The 17,793-nt window shown below is 41.3% G+C and overlaps 2 protein-coding genes across 5 annotated transcripts in view; one reads left to right on the top strand and one right to left on the bottom strand.

The window, feature by feature from the left end:
• VEZT (vezatin, adherens junctions transmembrane protein) overlaps window positions 1-6,749 on the bottom strand; it is a 72,218-nt gene extending 65,469 nt beyond the window's left edge. The window contains exon 1 of one of the 2 annotated variants that reach the window (XM_087449086.1): window positions 6,609-6,749. In XM_087449086.1, the coding sequence (XP_087305212.1) occupies window positions 6,609-6,644 (36 nt within the window). In that variant the 5' untranslated portion in view covers window positions 6,645-6,749. The other variant, XM_087449087.1, reaches the window with a different exon arrangement.
• A 311-nt stretch (window positions 6,750-7,060) lies between these two features.
• The window catches only part of FGD6 (FYVE, RhoGEF and PH domain containing 6), a 110,802-nt gene continuing 100,069 nt past the window's right edge, over window positions 7,061-17,793 (top strand). For 2 of the 3 annotated variants that reach the window (XM_087449090.1, XM_087449089.1), the window contains exons 1-2: window positions 7,061-7,242; window positions 13,372-15,802. In XM_087449090.1, coding sequence (XP_087305216.1) covers window positions 7,227-7,242; window positions 13,372-15,802 — 2,447 coding nt within the window. In that variant the 5' untranslated portion in view covers window positions 7,061-7,226. The remainder of the gene's footprint in view (window positions 7,243-13,371; window positions 15,803-17,793) is intronic. The other variant, XM_014779992.2, reaches the window with a different exon arrangement.

Genomic DNA, 17,793 nt, shown 5'->3' on the forward strand with positions numbered 1-17,793 from the left:
TTCTTATGCTGTACAGCTCCAGAGCCTATTCCTTTAACAACTATATTACACTGCCTTTCAGAATAAAAAAACTACCAAAATATCAAAAACTATCCCAAAATATGCCACTTGGGATAGGCACCTGAAAAACAGCAAATGCAGGGAAAGGCTTCCCGTTATCTGCCTAAGAATCTTCCAAAAGGAACTCAATTGACATAAATTCCCTCTCCAGGAGTTTTATCAACCAGGGAAAATTGACTCTTATCACAGGAGAGGAGGCTAGACGTCTACACACCCAGACAAACTTTGTCACAAACTATCATATCTCCCAACTATTCTTTTTTCGTGTGAGGAAGATCAGCCCTGAGCTAACATCCACGCCAATCCCCTCTTTTTTTCCTGAGGAAGACTGGCCCTGGGCTAACATCTGTGCCCATCTTCCTCCACTTTATATGGGATGCCGTCACAGCATGGCCTGACAAGCCGTGCGTCGGTGCACGCCCGGGATCCGAACCCGGGCCACCAGCAGCGGAGCGCACGCACCTAACCGCTATGCCATGGGGCGGCCCCCCAACTATTCTTCTAAGGGCCCATTCATCTTTTATAAAAATCATTTACTATCCCACAAAAGGCCTACTCCCCGCCACCCCCATTGAGATGGTATTTAAACCTGAATTCTAAGCCACCTTGGGGAGTTAGAATTAGAATTTTTCCCTGGATATTGACAAAGATTCTTTGCCTGACCAAACTTTAGTTAGGCTCCTGAACCTTCTTCTAGGCCCATCTGTGCACTTGGTTGCAAAATCTAGTTTTAGCAACAACCCTGCTAAATCAGTTTAGCAAGAGTCTCCCGTCCTCCACATCTGATCACTCTCAATATCAGGTTCCTCATCCTCTACCATCCCCCCAGGTGATGTCTGACCACCCTGGCGTGTCTCAGCAAGAATCCTGCTAGATCAGTTTAGCCAAAACTCCTCTTACCCCTTGGCCCTTGTATTTCTGAATGAATACATTTCCTCTTAGTAATTAGATTCCCACTTGCCCATGCTGTATTTGCAGTTGAGCCTGGTTCTATACTGAGGTCTCTTTCCCCTCTATCGCAATGGTCCTGAGTAAACTCTGTTTTTACTGCTTTAACTACTATCTAGCTCTGGTTTTTCTTTAACAGTATCTCCCGTGTATACATGAGGTATACATGTTACTAAAATTTTGTTTGTTTTTCTCTTGTTAATCTATCTTTTATTACAGGAGTCTCAGCCAAGAACTCAGAAGGGTAGAGGGAAAATTATTTTTCTTCCCCTATATTCTCAGTTTGTAAAATCAGTACTAGGGCACAAAAAGAGATGGGAAGCTGCCTGAGTGATTTAGAAGGCAAGCAATAAAAATGTTCAGGGATTGGAAGATTCAATATTGTAAAGATGTCAGGTCTCCCCAAATTAATCTACAGATTCAAAGCAATCCCAATCAAAACCTCAGTAGGTTTTTTTTCTTAAGTGAAATTGACAGACTGATTCTAAAATTCATTTGGAAATACAAGGGGCCAAGAATAGCCAAAGCAATCTTGTAGAAAAATAAAAATGGAGGGTTTTATCCTACCATGAAAAATAAAGCTGGAGGGTTTTATCCTACCATGAAACCAGCAAACAGCCATTGACTAAGCGCTAGTAGTAACTACAGGGGATTGGAATTTTCCAGCTCAAAATATGTCTCTGCCTGAATGACATTTTGACCCCTAACCCCACTAACTGACCAAAGGAGTCTGGGATGGGAGGCCTGCCCCCAGAAAAGGCCATCACCACAGACATCTCTGGGTACCTGGGTGGGTTGGGTACCTGGGTGGGTGGGGTACCTGGGTGGGTCGTGCTAAGCCCATTCTTAGTTCTGGCTACCCTTTATAGGATACATTTACATTTGTAAAGAAAAATCTCCATTTGTAAAGGCATCTTCTTCCCTGTACCAGGAAGAAGGGGGGGATGGCCTTACCTAGAAACTTATCAGAATGCAAGGTGAGGATTTAAATCTGCACGATAAACTTACTCATTGTTAACTATGCAGTTTGGGCAATATGCTATCTGTTTCCCACTAGGTTCCTATATATGACATCTCCCTGGAGCCTGGGTTACCATGGTAATAGGTGTTTGAGCTATTTTTTTCAGGAACTGAACCCCCTGTCCACTTCAGGCCTGATTGAGACCACCAACACATCAACTGGGCCATCAGAAGGGCCCAGGCAAGGGCCCTTCTGATGGCAAGAGGTTGGAACCCCACCCTCAGGGCATGCTAATGCCGCCATTCTGTGAACATGTGTCCTCCGAAGAGACATGAAGCCTGACTACGCTTGCACAGATCGTCAATTACCTCATCTCCCCTCAGCTCCAATCATTTCAGACCACCTTGCCCCCTTCTCCATAAATACCCCTGAGTCCCTATTTGCGGGGAGGAGGATTTGAGACTCGTTCTCCCGCTTTCCTCATTTGGCTGCTTTGTGATTAAACCCTCTCTCTCTGCAATCTCGTCGTCTCGGTGATTGACTTTCTGAGCGGCGGGCAAAAATGGACCTGGCGCGGTAACAACCAGACACTAAGACCTATTAGAAAGTTATAGTAGGGCCTCCCAGTGGCTTAGCGGTTAAGTGTCCGTGCTCCGCTGCTGGCGGCCCGGTTCGGATCCTGGGCGCGCACCGATGCACTGCTTCTCTGGCCATGCTGAGGCCGCGTCCCAATACAGCAACTAGAAGGATGTGCAGCTGTGACATACAACTGTGTACTGGGGCTTCGGGGGAAAAATAAATAAATAAATAAAATTATATATATATATAAAAAAAGAAAGTTATGGTAATTAAAATAATGTGGTATTAGTAGAAGAATGGACAAATGGACCAAAGGAAGAGAGCATCCAGAACAGATCCACACATACAAGGTATCCTGATTTATGACAAAGGCAACATTGCACTTCAGTGGGGAGAGGACAGTGGTCTGTTCAGTCAATGCCAGGTTAATTGGACATCCACGTGGGAAAAAATATGTTGACTTTTACTTGGTACCACATAAAAATCAGTTCCAGATGGATGGCAGATCTAAATGCCAAAGGTAAAATAAAGCTTTTAGAGAAAATATCTTTGTGACCTTAGAGTAGGCAAATATTTCTTTAAAAGCACTAACCATAAAAGAAAAATGTTTAATTGGATTATAACAAAGTTAAGAGCTTCTGTTCATTGAAAAGACACTATTAAGAGAGAGCCACACACATTCTGAGATATTTGAGGTATATATCCAACAAAGGACTTATATCCAGTATATGTAAAGAATTCCTTCAAATCAGTAAGAAAAAGAGATAATACAACAAAAATATGCAGAAAACTTAAATTGGCTTCACAAAAGTGGACACACAGGGGCCAGCCCGGTGGCGCAAGCAGTTAGGTGCACGTGCTCTGCTGCGGCGGCCCGGGGTTGGCCCGGGGTTCGCCAGTTCGGATCCGGGGCGCACACTGACGCACTGCTTGTCGAGCCATGCTGTGGCGGCGTCCCATATAAAGTAGAGGAAGATGGGCACGGATGTTAGCCCAGGGCCAGCAAAAAAAACAAAAAAAAAAGAGGAGGATTGGCAGATGTTAGCACAAGGCCAATCTCCTCACAAAAAAAAGTGGACATATAACTGATTCATAAACATATAAAAAGACTCTCAATTTCCTTATCAGCGAAATGCAAATTACAGCCAAAAGGAGATACCAGTACACGCTCACCAAAATGGTAAAAAGAAAGACTGAAATTAGCAAGTATTGGTGAGGATGTAGAGCAACGGGACCTCTCATACGCTGCTGGTGGGAGTATAAATTGGTACAACTGTGTTGGAATAATGTTTGGCAATATCTACAAAAGACGACTATATGCATTACCTATGACTCAGCAATTCCACTCCTAAGTATATATACCCAACAGAAATATGTTCAACAAAACACATATACTAAAAGGTTCAGAGTGGCACTATTCATAATAGTCTCAAAATGTAAACTACCCAAAGACCATCAACAGTAGAATGGATTAAAAAATTGTCATATGTTCACATGGAATACTACAGAGAAATAAAAAATGCTCACATGACAATATGAATGAATCTAACAAACAAAGCCAGAGAGCAAAAATGGTCAGACAAAAAAGAGCATATATAAATGTGTGTATACTATAAAAACAGACAAAACTAATCTTAAGTTAATTACTATAAGTCTGAATAGTGGTTATCTTTGGGGTGTGGAGAAGTGACTGACCCAGAGCAAGAGGGAGCTTCTGCTGTGCTGGGGATTTCAGTTTCTTGATCTGGGTACTGATTACAAGAGTGTGTTCAACATGTAAAAATTCATCAGTCTGCACATTCAAGATCTGTGCACTTTTCTTCTGAATAATATACTGCAATAAAACTTAATTATATGAGAAAAAGCAAATAAACAGCACAACGAAAAAAATTTTCTACAAGTATGATAAGGCTAAGTAATACATGAAGAACTCATGCAAATCAATTTTTAAGGAGCTAGCATCCAATAGGAAAATGGGCAAAAAATATGAAAAGAAACGCTCAAGCAAAGAAATAAAAATGGCTCCAATAAATGCACAAAATGTAAGTTAGAACAATGGAATGCTATTTTTTCCCTATCAAATTAGCAAAGATTAAAGGAAACCAATAAAGTTCTTGCTGAGGATTTGGTGAAACTAATACTCTTATTCCCAATGGAAACGTGAATTAGTATAACTACTCTGCATAAGTCTTACAAAAATGTCCATGTCCTTTGACCCACTAGTTTCCCTTCTAGAAATTATTCTAAGGAAAAATCAGAGTTGCAGTTAAAGATGGACTTATGTCAGTGTTGATTACAATGGTGAGTATTTTGAAACAATATAACCGTCCAATAATGGTACAATGGTTATATTATGATATACATACATGATGGAATATTATGATATTAATGTTTTCAAAGAGTAATGAATAGGAAAAGGCTCATGATAAATTTAAGTGAAAAACATACAAAATTCTATGTGGTATGGTATCTTTTGTGTTAAAAAATATCACACACTTAAACACGGATTTGCATAGAAAAAAAGTCTGTAACAACATATGGTATAATGTCAATAGTGGCCTTCTTTGGGTAGTAGGATAATGGATGGTTTTAATTTCGTGGCTTATTTTCTACAATGAAATGTTATTTGCACATGTATTAGTATTATATTCACAAATCTAAGAAAATAACGGGGTAAAAAAAAAAATTACATCCACCCATTTTCCCTTACTCTAGACATCTAACCCATCTAGATTTTTGTCTCTCCTTCCGCTCCCACATTCAACCTGCAACTGTTGTCTCGATTTTACCTTAGAACTATCTGTCCAAGCCATTATTCCATTATTTCTTCCCTCACTTTCAAAATTCAGGCGCTGTGTCTTCCCTAGCGAGCTCCTCAAATCCAGACTCTTCATTTAGGCAAAATGGCCCTATCTTCCACTACTTCCACATTCTAGCCACATCAAACCACTTTATATAGCGACCCTCCACACTCAAGCCTCTGAAAAATCCACACCAGGTACTTTCACACCTCCCAACCTTGGCATACTCTGTTCTCTTTCTCTATAATGCATTTTCTCCCTTAAGTCTTTCTAATCCGATTCATAGTTCAAGATTCACCTCCGATATCATTTACAGGGTGTAGCTTCTCCGGAGGCCACCAGTACAGAGAGCCATCTCCAAATTAATCCCGCAATGACGTTTGTACATATTTCAACACTTGTCATTCTGTACTATTAGTGTCTAGCTCTCCCATTGTACGGAATGGAACATTTCTTTTTAAAAATTTCTTAAAATCTAGTTGGATGAGTGTATGTAAAGCATACATACATGCAATACATCTATTCAGGGGTGTGAGCTTTCACTTGTGTCTGATAGATAAATGGCAACAAAAACACTCGCCTGGTTTTTTTCCATTCAAGATGGCAGAGAACGTCTTAAAATAGTCCCACACAAAAGCACTCACACACCGAGCCTCGAGTCAGAAAAACTGGCTACACCTAGCGCAATAGCAAAGGACAAAAGAATTGAGCCTGGATGCTGAGAGCCCCGGCTCTAGTCGCCCACAGTAGGTCCCACAGGCAGATTTTAAACCGTATTAGAAAATTGGCACCTGCTGCCTTCATTGCAGGGCCACGCCTCACCTGTGAACAGTGACCTGAGGCTCTTCCGGATACTGACCCAAAAAATCGAGGACGCAAAAGGAGGAGGCTAACTTGTATTAGTGAGTATCCAAAATGCAGGATTGGGCCCCGCCCCAGCCAGGCGCAGTGCCCCCGCGGCGCATCCGTCCCGGGGGGAGGAACAGGCAGGGCTCCCGTCCACCGGCCTGGCAACAGGGCCCAGGCTGGGAATCCGGGCGAGCCTGAGGCAGAGGCCGGCCGCAGCCAGGGCGCCTCGGGGACACCTGCCAGGCTGCGGCCAACACCAGGCCCAGAAATCGCCGGGATTCCGTGACCGAGGCCGGCAGGAGAGTCACCCGATCCCTCGCCCCGGACCGGAGCCTCGCCTTGCCTCCTCGCCTTCCTCCTCTTCCTTTTCAAACAAAGACAACACACACCCACCGCCATTTTCCCCTTACCTCAAAAACCACCTCTTCGTCAAACTCCGGTGTCATCCTTCTCCGCCATGCCACCCGCCTCAGCACGATGGGAAATGAAGGCGGGAGAACAGGCTGCCCCCAAGCGTCTGCTCCTGCCTGTCCAGTGTGTCTAGAAAACTGCAATTCCCAGCATGCCTCGCAGCTCACGCCCCCTTTCCGACCCGCTTATTGGAGCAGAGGATGAGGGTGTGGGTGGGAGGGGCGGGAGCGGGATGCAGCTCAAGCCTTCTGATTGGAGGAGGCTGGGGCTTTTGTCCGCCTTTTACAGCCGCCGCTTGCAGGGGGCGCCTGGAGCACTGATTTTTTTTGGAGCTGGAGAGGGGCGCGCGCCGGCGGCGCCGCGGTGAGCGCTGCTCGTGCCCGCGCCTGGCCGTCCGCCCGGAGCTCGGCTGGGCGGCGCTCGCGCCCGGGAGCGCGGCCGGGTCCCTGGAGCCCACCGCATCCTTTGTGCGGCGCTCGGGTTGCGCCGCGGGGCCGCGGGACGGAATGTGGGCACCGCGGGGGCTTTTCTCTTTTGCTTAAACTCTTGAAACAATGGACTGAAAGGGGAACATGGACTGAGGGGGGCGAGGGGGAAGCGAGCTGCACAGGGAAATCATGACTTCTGCCGCCGGTAAGTGACGGCGCTCGCGCTGCCGCTGGAAAGTTGGTAGCGAGCGCTGCTAGCCTTGGGCTCTGGAGCAACTTTCTCCTCTGGGGTGGGTGAGTGGTGTTCCCTCTACCTTTCCCGAGGACTGTGGCAAGTGCGGAGCAGACGGCGTTTGCCGCCGCATTTTCTTGTCCCTTCCTGCCAAGAAGGGCTGTTTGGAAATCGTGTGTCTCCAGGGACCTCCCTGGGGAGACCCGTGTTGCGGGCTCTTTGCTTCAGGTGAAACGCGAAATGTAAAGAGGGCGTTTGCTCGTCTGTCCTAAAATTTGAGCGACTTTGCCTTTCCGTGTGAAAATAGTTTAGATTGCCATGTTAAGAAATCAGTTATTCTAGGAAAGGGCAGTGTTCCCGGAGTGTTGAACTCGGCGACTGTGCTGAGTCGCTTTAACCCTAGTATGGACTGGAAACCCTGACCCCTATTTGATGAAGAAGTTTAGACATTGTTACTCCTGTCCTCGTGGTTTTTCCTCTGTTACCTGAGAAGCAGAGGAGGAGGATTGCCGTTGGCAAGTTTTTTGTTCATCTTCCTCCAGTTTTTTCTATTTCCACCTGGTTAGTGTCAATAAAGCCTTATTTTCTGTCTGCCTCCCGTACTCCTTTCCCTTCATCCAAATGACAAAGCCTGTATTTACCTTTGTGTGGACTTTGAGCAATTCTGGACATCGTGTTTCGAAACAGTCTTAAGAAACAGTTCTTATTTTCCAAAATAATAACTAACGTGGTGTTAAATTCACTTTATAAGAACATAGGTTAATTTTTAAACCAGAACTGACTAGTAAGGTATTAAGGCTTTTTTAAACGTTTTTGTCCACGTTGTTAATGAAAACTTGCATTAGAAATTTTATAGTAAAATAGTGGAAAGCTTCCCCTCAAAGTTACTTCTAGAGTCAGCACTTAAGTATCAGATTAAGTTTTCCTAGTTTTTCCTGGCTTTTGTTTTAAATTCCTGCAACTTGAAACTGTCAAACAGCACTCTAAATGTTCTGATTTGTATTATTTCTAAAGCCTAGATATATTGGAGTGTTGCATTGCTAGGTGTAATCAGGTTAAACTAACAAGGCAAGAAATTAGCCAATAGGAATAAGAAAGCAAGGAGTGAAGTATTCCTGTAGTGGTATTCCTGAAGATTGTTGTGGATCTTTCCTTTTTGATGTTATGTGTATCTGTAGGAGATATGTCATACACTGTGGAAGTTATATTATTTATAAGCTCTCTTTTCCTTACTGAAGAGAGGCTTTCTACTTACTTGGGGTGAATTACTTTCATCCTAAATTTCTGAGCCTCACCTTTGTTCAAGTTTTTTTTATTAGTGAACTAGTCTAATTAATTTAAATTTAAATTTAAAGTGGTTGGAAATGTTGAAAACCCTTCCAGCCAATTTTAGTCTTTCCCTCTTTTGGAGTGTCAAACACTTTTAAAATATTCATACCTTATATGTATCAGTTTTCAATTCCCCTGTCCTAACAGTTTATAATGAACAGATACAGAAGTATTTAATTTGGCATTTAAGTATGTAAACCTGATCTAGGGCTCAGTCTGGAAGTTTATGATTCTTTCATTTGAATTACCCTAGAATAATGCAAGCTATTTTTATATTTTATCAACTTTACAATTAAAGAAATCCACAGACATTTTTGTGGTGTTTAAAAGAGGGACACTTCCTGTGTTTAGCTGAGTTAGTTGGTTTAGTGTGGTTTGCTGAGAAGCATTAACTACTTTTTGTTCACCCATCTGTTGAGATTTATTATAATTCTTTCTCACGTCTAAGTGGAGAATATAGAAGAGAACTGGGATTTTATTTCTATCCCATTCTGATAAAATTATGTGTTCATCATTCTTAAAAGCCTTTTATGCTGCTTTTTTGGAATAATCAAATTCATTAAAACTTTAGGAAGGTTATTTGCAATTGGAGGAGGGGATGTTTGTTTCTGTTGAATCTAATCTGTGGTATTCGGCATGGTTGGCTTAATTTAAGGAAATAGGAGAAATGTTGTAGAACATCTAAGTTATAGGTATCCTGAAGAAGAGCTTGCTTTGTTTTTCTGCATCTGTGAAAGTAGGCCCAGAGTAGAGATTTTAGAATTATTCTAATCACTATAGGAAAAAGGAGAGATAATTATAGGCATATATTTTGTGTCTTTTTGAACACGACAGGTTTCTGTCTCATTGCCTGTGCTTTGCTTTTTGCCTGATCTAATAGGTAAGAAGTTGTGCGCATGAACCGCAGACATCTGTGTGTAACAGATGACGAGTATGTTTGTAATGGTTCGTAAAATGGTACTAGTGCTTTACTTTCTTACCTTATTTTTCCCTGGAGTCAAACAGCTGTGTAAATAAAAGATTTGCTGCTTTGCTCTAAAAAGCCTCGCGTCTGACTGTTGATACAGTATTAAGATCCAAAGGTGCTGGATTCATTTCCAAATATCGTGCACTTATTTCACGAGTTTGACATTGGAGCAGACCATAATATAAAGGCTTTTTTTTTTTTTGTAGTTTTTTTTTAAAATAATTTTATTTATTTTTTTCCCCCAAAGCCCCGTAGATAGTTGTATATCATGGCTGCACATCCTATTTGCTGTATGTGGGACGCGGCCTCAGCATGGCCAGACAAGCAGTGCGTTGGTGCGCACCTGGGATCCGAACCCTGGCCGCCAGCAGCAGAGCGCGCGTACTTAACCGCTAAGCCACGGGGCCAGCCCGCTTTTTATTTTTTGAGTTGTATTTCTTTCAAAATAGAGTCACTAAATAATAATAATAATAATAGTAACAATAATAATAATAACAATCAAGGATTTTAGATATTGTGTACCAGTAACTTAGTTGAACACTTGTTCTTGCTAATAATTAAGAACTTATTCAATGATCCTATTGATTCCTGCTAATTTTTCAAAATATTACTCTACGGTAAAATGAATATTTATTTTTTTAAACAAGAAATTTCTTGTTGCTGAGACGTTTTAGAGAGTATGTGTGTGTGGCAGCTCTGACTATTCCCAGGCCCTGTTTTCAGCACAGGGGCTACAGCAGTGAGACCAAGTGCTTGCCCTCCTGAAGCTTGCCTTCTAGTGGTGAAGGCAGACAAAGATAAACTGAAGAAAAATCATACAGGGCAAAGGGACTAGTGAATGTAGGGGTTCTCCTGGAGCAAGTTTCTCAGAAGTTATAATCTCAGAATCACATAGCCTGTAGACATCTGTTCAGCTCCCCCATTTACAAGTAAGGAAACTGAGGCAGCCAGATCTGCACAAAGGCACACAGTTAGGTTAGCTAGCTCTCCAAGTTACATTATTGGCTTTCTCCAACACACAGTTATCTAACAGTGGTAAGCCAAAGTTCACAGTTATTCGTTTAATTCGACGAGTATGCATTGAGAGCGTTACACACTAATGCTGTGCTGTATTGGTTGGGAATCAACCGTAGCTCTTATGTAGTTAATTGAATTTCTAGGACACTAAGAGAGAACAGGGATTTATGTTTCTTGGAAGTAGACTCATGTATAAAACACATTTAAACAAAAGAGTATAGGGGGCCAGCCCAGCGGCATAGTAAAGTTCCGCTTCAGTGGCCCGGGGTTTGCAGGTTCGGATCCCGGGTGCAGACCTGCACACCACTCATCAAGCTGTGCTGTGGTGACATCCCACATACAAAATAGAGGAAGATTGGCACAGATGTTAGCTCAGGGAGAGTTTTTCTCAAGCAAAAAAAGGAAGGTTGGCAACAGATGTTAACTCAGAGCCAATCTTCCTCACAGGAGGGGAAAAAAAAAGAAGAGTAAAATTGGCCCCAAACATTAGAAAACAATTTAACTAAAAAGCGAAAGTTGATTGGTTAAATGACTCTGAAGCTTCTGACAAGGCTGTAAGATTGAGAAAGTAAAAGATTAATTTGATGAGACTGTTTTGTTTTTGTTTTAGTTGCGGTAAAGTACAGCTAACATAAATTTCCCTTCTTTACGATTTTTAGGTGTATAGTTCAGTAGTGTTAAGTACCTTCATATTGCTGTGCAGCCAATCTCCAGAGCTCGTCATCTTGCAAAACTGATTTTTTTTTAATTCCTTCAAAAATCCCAGAGGTAGGATGTTTTAAGAAGGGTCACAGAAATGAAATCAACATGATGGTTTGTCAGTTTTCCTTATCTTGAGTAAGATGAGAGGTTGGGAAGAGGCCCAGGGCATTCATACTTTCTCTTAAGACTTTACTTAATAGATCAAGAGTTTAATTTAATAGACCATTACACCAAGCTTTATCATTAGGCTTTGAAGGGTTTTACAATTTTTTCTGCCTAAAAAAAAAACAAACTGATAACATGCTTATTGAACAGCTAACTGAAATTGTATAGCTTTGGGAATTTGTGTTAAATTTTTTTGAAGATGTTATCTTATTTATCACAACACTATACTGAGGAATTGAGTGAGAAGGCATCTGTTAGCATGTGATCTTGGTGAAACACATAGTATTATGGGTTTGGGAAATTCTTCCTTGGTTGGTAAAAGGAAGTAGAGCACTCTACTCTTTTTTTTTTTTTTTTTTACTCAGTTCCATGTAATATCTTCCCGAGTGTTGTGACTAATTTCCTTTGTTGAAAAGAAAACCATCACCAAATGAAGTATCAAAGCCTCTGTGTATCCAAGTAATTAAACAATGTCCAGCAGATATTTTGAAAGGTTTATTTTTTCCGGTGAATTAAGTTTTTATTAAACATTAGATCCTGTTGGAGGAACAAACATAAGAAGTATAGGATAAAATATTTTTTGCCTCAAGTCTCTTTGGGGAAATATGACTGGGTGATAAGTGGCAGTATAGGTGGAAAAACTTAAAAGAACTAAAAAGAAATACAGATGTTCAGAATTTGTTTATCTTTTCACTTTATAGGTCTATTGTGTGAAGCTTTTATTAGGTTCCTATGGGCTAGGAACAGGTCTGTATAAATGTAGCACAGTATAATAGCTGCTCATTAAGTACTTTTTATATAATGTCAAGGAAGAATTGCTACACTAGAAGTTGTGGTGATCTTTTAAATGTACTAGGGGCCGGCCCTGTGGCTTAGTGGTTAAGGGCGCGCGCTGCAATGCTGGTGGCCCGGGTTCGGATCCCGGGTGCGCATCGAGGCACCACTTCTCCGTCCATCCTGAGGCCGAGTCCCACATACAGCAACTAGAAGGATGTGCAGCTATGACATACAACTATCTACTGGGGCTTTGGGGGGAAAAAATTAAATAAATAAAATCTTTAAAAAATAAATAAATAAATAAATAAATAAATAAATGTACTAGAACAGTGGTTATTAATGAAGGGTACAGAGCATACTCATTTGTGCAACTTAAAGAAATGCAGATGTCCGGGCTATATCCCCAGAAACTCTGATTGATTAGATCTGGGGTAGAGCCTAGACATGTGACTTCTTAAAAAATAAAAGCTCTATGAAGGATTATAATGAGAATTCCCAGTTGACAGCTCCTGCACAGAGAAATACCAACTTCATTATGAGCCTCAAATAGTATAGAAGAATTACTTTTCAGTTTTAAGTTTGGAAAATTTCTGATTTCCGTATTTCTTTTTAAGATTGTTTTGGGGTTCTAGTGAGATAGATCATTGATAAAAGGCATTTATACAACTCTACAGTGTATCATTGAGGTCGAAGAATACTGCTTATTCATATGAGAAGCTTAAAGAATTGTGTCCAACGTATAACTTAGGCAGATTCAGCTCTTAGCACTTAGCAAATGAACTGAAGTACTTTCTCCTACTATACAGGTCCCAAGCAGAAGCCAATTATTTCGTTTATTATATGGTAATCTGTTATATTAAATATAAGTATATTAAATATATGGCAATCTGTTCCACATTTAGAAGAAAAACTGTATTGGACTTATTAAGAAATGTACAATATACCCAAAGCTGTGCATAATGGAATTGAAGGGCAATTTAAGGAATTTTCAAGAGTAATATCGATTCTGTATAATGTAACATAATCTGCCTAGTAAAATGCAAGTTTATTACCATATTGTCAAAAGTAAAAGGTATCAAATTTAATCATTTATCATCTTGTGCTTTGGGTTTTTTGTCATCAAATTATTATTTTTTCCTTTCTAGAGATTAAGAAGCCACCCGTGGCCCCCAAGCCAAAGTTTGTGGTGGCAAATAATAAGCCATCTCCACCTCCTGTTGCACCTAAACCTGATATTGTGATTTCTAGTGTTCCACAGTCAACAAAGAAAACTAAACCAGCAATAGCCCCAAAACCAAAAGTTCCGAAGGGCTCACCTGTTCGAGACACCGGGCAGTCACCATCAAGGAGAGTCATCGTGAACCTGGAAGACCATGAACAGGAATTACCTGAAAGCACTGACAACTCTAATTGTAAAAATATAGGGCATCAGAGCAGTGGTTATATTTTAGCAACGTGTTCCTGCAGTTCTGAGTGTATGCATAAGCTTGGGAATAGAGAAAATTTGTGTGTAAAGCAGTTTGTCTTAGAGCCCGTAGAAATGCGTGAAAATTTAGAAAATAGTAAAATTGATGAGTCCCTTTCAGCTATAAAAACAAGGAGTAAATGTGATTCTAGTGGTGAAAAGGTCAAGAGCCAGGGTGGAGTCATTTTAAAGGCAAGCATCCTAGAAGAGAAGCTCAAAGATGTTTTAACACAACGAACATCACCTTTTATTTCTCCACAGAAGCACAGATCCACAGACAGCCCAGAAATTAATGATAGCTGTAATCCCAACAGACAATTCAGAATTGAATTTGCGGATTTGTCACCTTCCCTGTCCAGCTTTGAAAGAGTTCCCGATCATCACTGTTGCCACCTACAGCTTCCTGGTGATGAATTTCAAAATTTTGAAACTTGTCGGGATAGCAGTGAAAAAAGCAATATTTGCTTTCGTTCATCTGAACAAGAAGCTCTGGAAAATGGTAAAAGGAGTGCTTTTTTATCTTCAGACGGAGTTGGTAAGAAATCAGAAGTCAAAGATCTCGGTCCCTTAGAAATTCATTTAGTACCGTATACCCAAAAATTTCCAACTCCCAAGCCCAGAAAGACACGTGCTGCTCGCCTGTTACGCCAGAAGTATATAGATACTCCTAGTGAAAGTACTGAAGAACCAGAGAATTTAGGGAGAAGCTCTTCTTGTCTTTCTGAAGATAATTTGAAAAACAATAAAATCGATGTTCTTCATCAGAATGTTTTATGTAACCAGGAACAGGTGGACAAAGTGAAGCTAGGCAATAATAGTGAATTGAACGTGGACTCCAACAGTGACAGACAGAACTTAGTTGATACACAGAAAGCCGTGTGTTATAGAACATCTTCCTCTGAAAAAATGGCACCTCCTTTAGATACAGACTCTAATTTGAGTTTGGACAGCAAGACAGTAGATGGTTCTAGTGTATCACTTGCTGAGGACAAAGAGACCAGTTTTATAAGATGCAGTACTCTATCTATGAGCCTGCCTAAGCAGCTCAAATTAACTTGCAATGAACATTTGCCTACTGCCTGTAACCCAGGAGTGTCTGCCCCTCAAATGCAGAAGGAATCTACAATAAAAGATGAAAGTTCCTCAAGAATTGCCCCCAAAAAACCTCAGAGACACAGCTTGCCTGCTGCAGGATTGCTTAAAAAGGCTGCCTCAGAGGAGATCGTGGAGAAAAGTTGTTATCCCTTAAATGAGGAAAAAAATTCGGAGAGAGGTCTAGAAAGAAATCACCTTCAACATTTGTGTGCCCAAAGTTATGGTGTGTCATCCTCCTTTGCTATGCCTAAACGAGCTTCAGAAAAGCCAGTGTGGAAATTACCTCATCCTATTTTACCCTTTTCAGGGAACCCAGAATCCTTAAAGTCTGTCACCATATCTTCAAATAGTGAACCTTCAACTGCTCTGACCAAGCCTCGAGCAAAATCATTATCTGCTATGGACGTGGAAAAGTGCACTAAGCCTTGCAAAGACTCTCAAAAGAAAAACTCTTTAAAGAAGTTGCTCAACATGAAGCTGTCCCTCTGTTTCATGAAGAGTGACTTCCAGAAATTTTGGTCCAAGAGTAGCCAACTCGGGGACATAACTGCAGGCAGCCTCTCGGGTGGGGAGCCAAAAGGGATTGAAAGTGATTGGCATGGCCTGTTGGTAGGAGAAGAGAAGAGAAGTAAACCCATCAAGGCGTATTCCGTAGAAAACTACAGCGTGGAATCCCAAAAGAAGAGGAAGAAGTCTCGAGGCCAGACCAGTGCAGCTAATGGACCAAGAGCTGAGTCTTTGGATGACCAAATGCTCTCCAGGGAGTCATCATCTCAGGCGTCTTACAAATCTGTTAGAAGTGTCTGTGCACCGGAGTATGAAAATGTACGCCATTATGAGGAAATCCCAGAGTATGAGAACTTGCCATTTATTATGGCTGTAGGGAAAACTCCAGAGTTGGAATGGCAGAATTCCAGCAGCGTGGAGGACGGTGATGCAAATGTGTACGAGGTAGAAGAGCCATATGAAACTCCAGATGGCCAGCCACAGCCTGGACCCAGACATCAGCATTCCAGGTAACGCTTAGGTGTCAGACAGACACTACACTTTTGCATGCATCACTGAAATTAACCTTCAACAACCCTGTGAGATAGGTTAAAATCTCACATGGGGAAAAAATCACTTGGTGAGAAAGTGGTTTAGTTAAGCGTATATTAAATTATTCCAAAGCCCATTCTCCTTTATCATATGGTCAGAATGGGTATTTGTCACGCAAGCTTGAAGAAGTTGACTTATTTTAGTAGCTATTTTAAAGAATTTGAACCAATGGTAGTATAGGTACGACAAGGAAGACCTAGAACAGAGAGGTCCCAGGGCCTCCAAGGCACTAACTCAGAAGTCATAGCAGGAACCTAGGAAAGGTTCCTAGGAAATTGGCTAATTCAGTTAGGTTTATTTGCTAGGTGTAAGAAATCTGTGAAGTTATTGAAATCCATGCATTTACCTGTGGTGCCCTTGTAAGGTAAAACCTCTAAATTTGCAAAATTTACTACCCTTTGAGGTTTAGTTATTTCGCTTGTTGAAGGCTAATTACTGACTTCAGATGGATATAGGAAAAATGCAGGAAACACGTAATTACTCTCCTTTCTTTCTCACTTTTGTATATTTACTTCCTACCCTTGGTATACCTGCTCCATTCGTCCTATTGAAACCTTGCCCATCCTTGATGGTCCAGCCCAGCAGTCATTGGCTTCATGAAGCTTCTACAGTTACCCAGTGGGAAGTGTTTACGGAAGTAAATATTCTGGCCTCCTAGTTATACTGTGGTATCCTTACAGCCTTTATCTCAGTCTGTCTTACAGTATGATTATTTATTGGTATGTCTGGTGTTCTCTATTCAGTTTTAAACTCCATGAAGAGTTCTAGTCACATCTTTTTGTCCTGCATGAGGCCAAGCAAGGGGCTTAGTGGGGATCTGTAGCTGTAGGTTGGGTATATGAGAGAATGAATGAAAAAGAGGCAAAGGAAGCAGCCAGTGAAGATACTTCCTTCTCTCTCCATAGTCACAAAGGGAGCCTTTGTGTTGTATTTATCAGCACCACGCTCTAACCAACTGAGCTAACCGGCCACAAGCATTGTATTTAAAGTGTTTTGTGTGTTTAACACAAAGCACATAGACCCCATTTGAAGTCGTCATATTCTAACTTCAGGCCTTTGAGTACTCAGGTCTTAAAATGGGACTTTTGTAGAAATATTAACATATATGGCACACAGTGGGGGTTCAAAAAAGGGTTATTGGGTGAATTGAATAAATAAAATTGTCAAACAGAATCTTAGTGCACCAAGTAAAATAAATTGTTCTAAATTCTTTTAACTTTCAGATGCTCTCTAGCATTTTTCTTTACTGAATCCTCTCTGCCCTTCCTCCCTTGCCTAATTTTTCTCAGAGCTGACCCTGTTCTGTTTACATCTGCCTACTCTCTGAACATTAGTACAGTACCTAGGCAAAAGCCTCTGCATGGCATAAATGTTTCAACAGAGAATTGGAGTTAAATATCCAACTTTTTAAAAAATTTTTCTGTTTTCATTCCTGCTCTCCGCTCCATGGAACAATTTTGTTGGTACTATCCTATTTAGTTGCTTTTGTGTATTATTTGTGTGTGTGTGTGTGAAAGAGGAATGCATTTGGCTTCATCATGATATACTGCTGTCCTTAGCTAAGATGAATTTTTTTCTTGAAATTGGAGGTTTAGCTCTTGGGGTAAGTTTCCTGTTGGCTCTCAGGCTTAAATCCCCAGGGTTTGTTGTTATCTCTAGCACAAGCTGTAAACTTCTGGAACTTGTCCCTTATCTGGTATGCTTCTTATGCAATTAGGACACTGATGCTTGGGGGAACCAGGTTGGAAGGAGTTAATGTGCACAGCGAGCCAGTGCAGCTGGATGGCATTCATAAGGAGAGTTCTTTCTCGAGGCCGCAGGAAACCAAGGGTGGCTTTAGACAGGTTGTGGGCTGTCAAGTCGGGCAGCCTGGTGAAGAGTGGGTGAGCTCTGCTTTTGAATTTAGCTT

This window comes from Ceratotherium simum, chromosome 25 (assembly GCF_057802395.1).
Source record: "Ceratotherium simum simum isolate JZ-2026a chromosome 25, ASM5780239v1, whole genome shotgun sequence".
Lineage (NCBI taxonomy): Eukaryota > Metazoa > Chordata > Mammalia > Perissodactyla > Rhinocerotidae > Ceratotherium > Ceratotherium simum.